General features: G+C 43.3%; 1 protein-coding gene across 1 annotated transcript; it reads right to left on the bottom strand.

The window, feature by feature from the left end:
• Positions 1-556: 556 nt before the first annotated feature.
• On the bottom strand, positions 557-942 carry tomm6 (translocase of outer mitochondrial membrane 6 homolog (yeast)). Its single transcript, XM_060828148.1, has one exon. It carries the CDS (start codon positions 940-942, stop codon positions 730-732), a length of 213 nt encoding a protein of 70 aa, XP_060684131.1. The 3' UTR covers positions 557-729.
• Between the last annotated feature and the right edge of the window lie 814 nt (positions 943-1,756).

Here is a 1,756-nt window from a genome sequence, read left to right as displayed (position 1 = left end):
TCCCATCACTAAGTCTCCCTTTATTTACACATGAAAATCCTTGACTATAGCACTGCATCATTCAGAGTCAGGTACCTGAGTGCCAGTATCCCTGACGTTCCCCTTTTTTTAATGCAACACTCTACCACACCATTGTATTCTACTTTCAACCTAATTTAATTAGTTTAGATTCCCTACAGTGTGGAAACAGGCCCTTCAGCCCAACAAGTCCACACTGACCCTCTGAAGAGTAACCCACCCAGACCCATTTCCCTCTGACTAATGCACCTAACACTACGGACAATTTAGCATGGCCAATTCACCTGACCTGCACATCTTTGGACTGTGGGAGGAAACCAGAGCACCCGGAGAAAACCCACGCAGACACAAGAAAAATGTGTAAATTCCACACAGACAGTTGCCGGAAGCTGGAATTGAACCTGGGACCGTGGCTCGGTGAGGCAGCAGTGCTAACCACTGAGCCACCATGCCGCCCCAGACATTCCTTTTTTTTTGCAGGGATTTGTTATAAACTTATTGTAATATGTTTTGAAGACAAAAAAACAATGTACATATGAGTAACTTCTGATTAAACTAGTTAATTCTGTACATCAAATTGCTTCCCATTTTGTAAGTCAATAGCTGCTTTTCATCTTTGTAGCATGGGATTTGATCACAGCATGGAAAAGTTACGACAGCACTGCTGGTGGACTTCCAGCTGTTGCTAGGTTTCCAGCATCAAGATCACACTTATGCCATAGGCTGAGGTGCCATCAAATCAATGTCGGATAGATTCCGGGCAATATACACTCCTACGGCAAACAGTCCTATGTTTACAATTAAATTCCTCCTGAAGTCGGTGCGGTCGGTGGCCAGCGCATAGGCCGCTTTCAGCGTCTCCATGAAGACGCGGCGAGAGCCCGGCTCGCTCTTCTTCGGAGCTGCCATGATGGTCTCTGTCATCCAGAGCTCCCTGATTGGATCAGGTTAACAGCCCCAATCAGGGAACTCATATTCTATGCAGTCCAGCTGGCTGACCTTGTTGCAATTACTACACCCACATTTCACTATGGGAACGACCTCGACTAAAGCTCCTTGGAGCATATGATGTTCTAGAGTGAAATAACTTAACTCCTTAAACCTATCATAAGAATTAACAGCTCATATATTAAACCGATGACTTCAGATCTTTTGTATGGCCTCTGTATCACCCACTGGGTGAAAGTGATCAAAATTATACCAAGTAATCTAAATGAGTCCTAAACAAGGTCTTATACATGGTCAGTATATAGATTTTGTTTTGTATTTAATCATCTTGGCAATATATCCTAGCTCGTTGTTTATTTTGGAAGTAGCTCTTTGGCACAATGTATGAACCTTGAAAGGTTCATTTTTAGTGACATCAAGGTCTTTCTCTGACTCAGCAATTTGGTTTAGAGTCATGGATTCATAGAAATGTACAGCATGGAAACAGACCTTCGATCCAACCCGTCCATGCCGACCAGATATCCCAACCCAATCTAGTCCCACCTGCCAGCACCCGGCCCATATACCTCCAACCCTTTCTATTCATAAATCCATTCAAATGCCTCTTAAATGTTGCAATTGTACCAGCCTCCACCGCATCCTCTAGCAGCTCATTCCATACACGTACCACCCTCTGCGTGAAAAAGTTTAGCCCTGTTCATATATAAAACTGGAAGTTAAAAAAAAATCATTAATGGGATGTAGGTATGGCTGGTTAGACGAACATTAATTGATGATCCCTTACAATCCT

The sequence above is a fragment of the Hemiscyllium ocellatum genome, chromosome 7 (assembly GCF_020745735.1).
Source record: "Hemiscyllium ocellatum isolate sHemOce1 chromosome 7, sHemOce1.pat.X.cur, whole genome shotgun sequence".
Lineage (NCBI taxonomy): Eukaryota > Metazoa > Chordata > Chondrichthyes > Orectolobiformes > Hemiscylliidae > Hemiscyllium > Hemiscyllium ocellatum.
Note: the sequence above shows the minus strand (reverse complement) of the source record. Positions and strands in the feature narration are given on the sequence as shown.

What these genes read in the sequence shown, in the direction of transcription:
- tomm6 (XM_060828148.1), bottom strand. Translation starts at nt 942, where the DNA reads ATGACAGAGACCATCATGGCAGCTCCGAAGAAGAGCGAGCCGGGCTCT.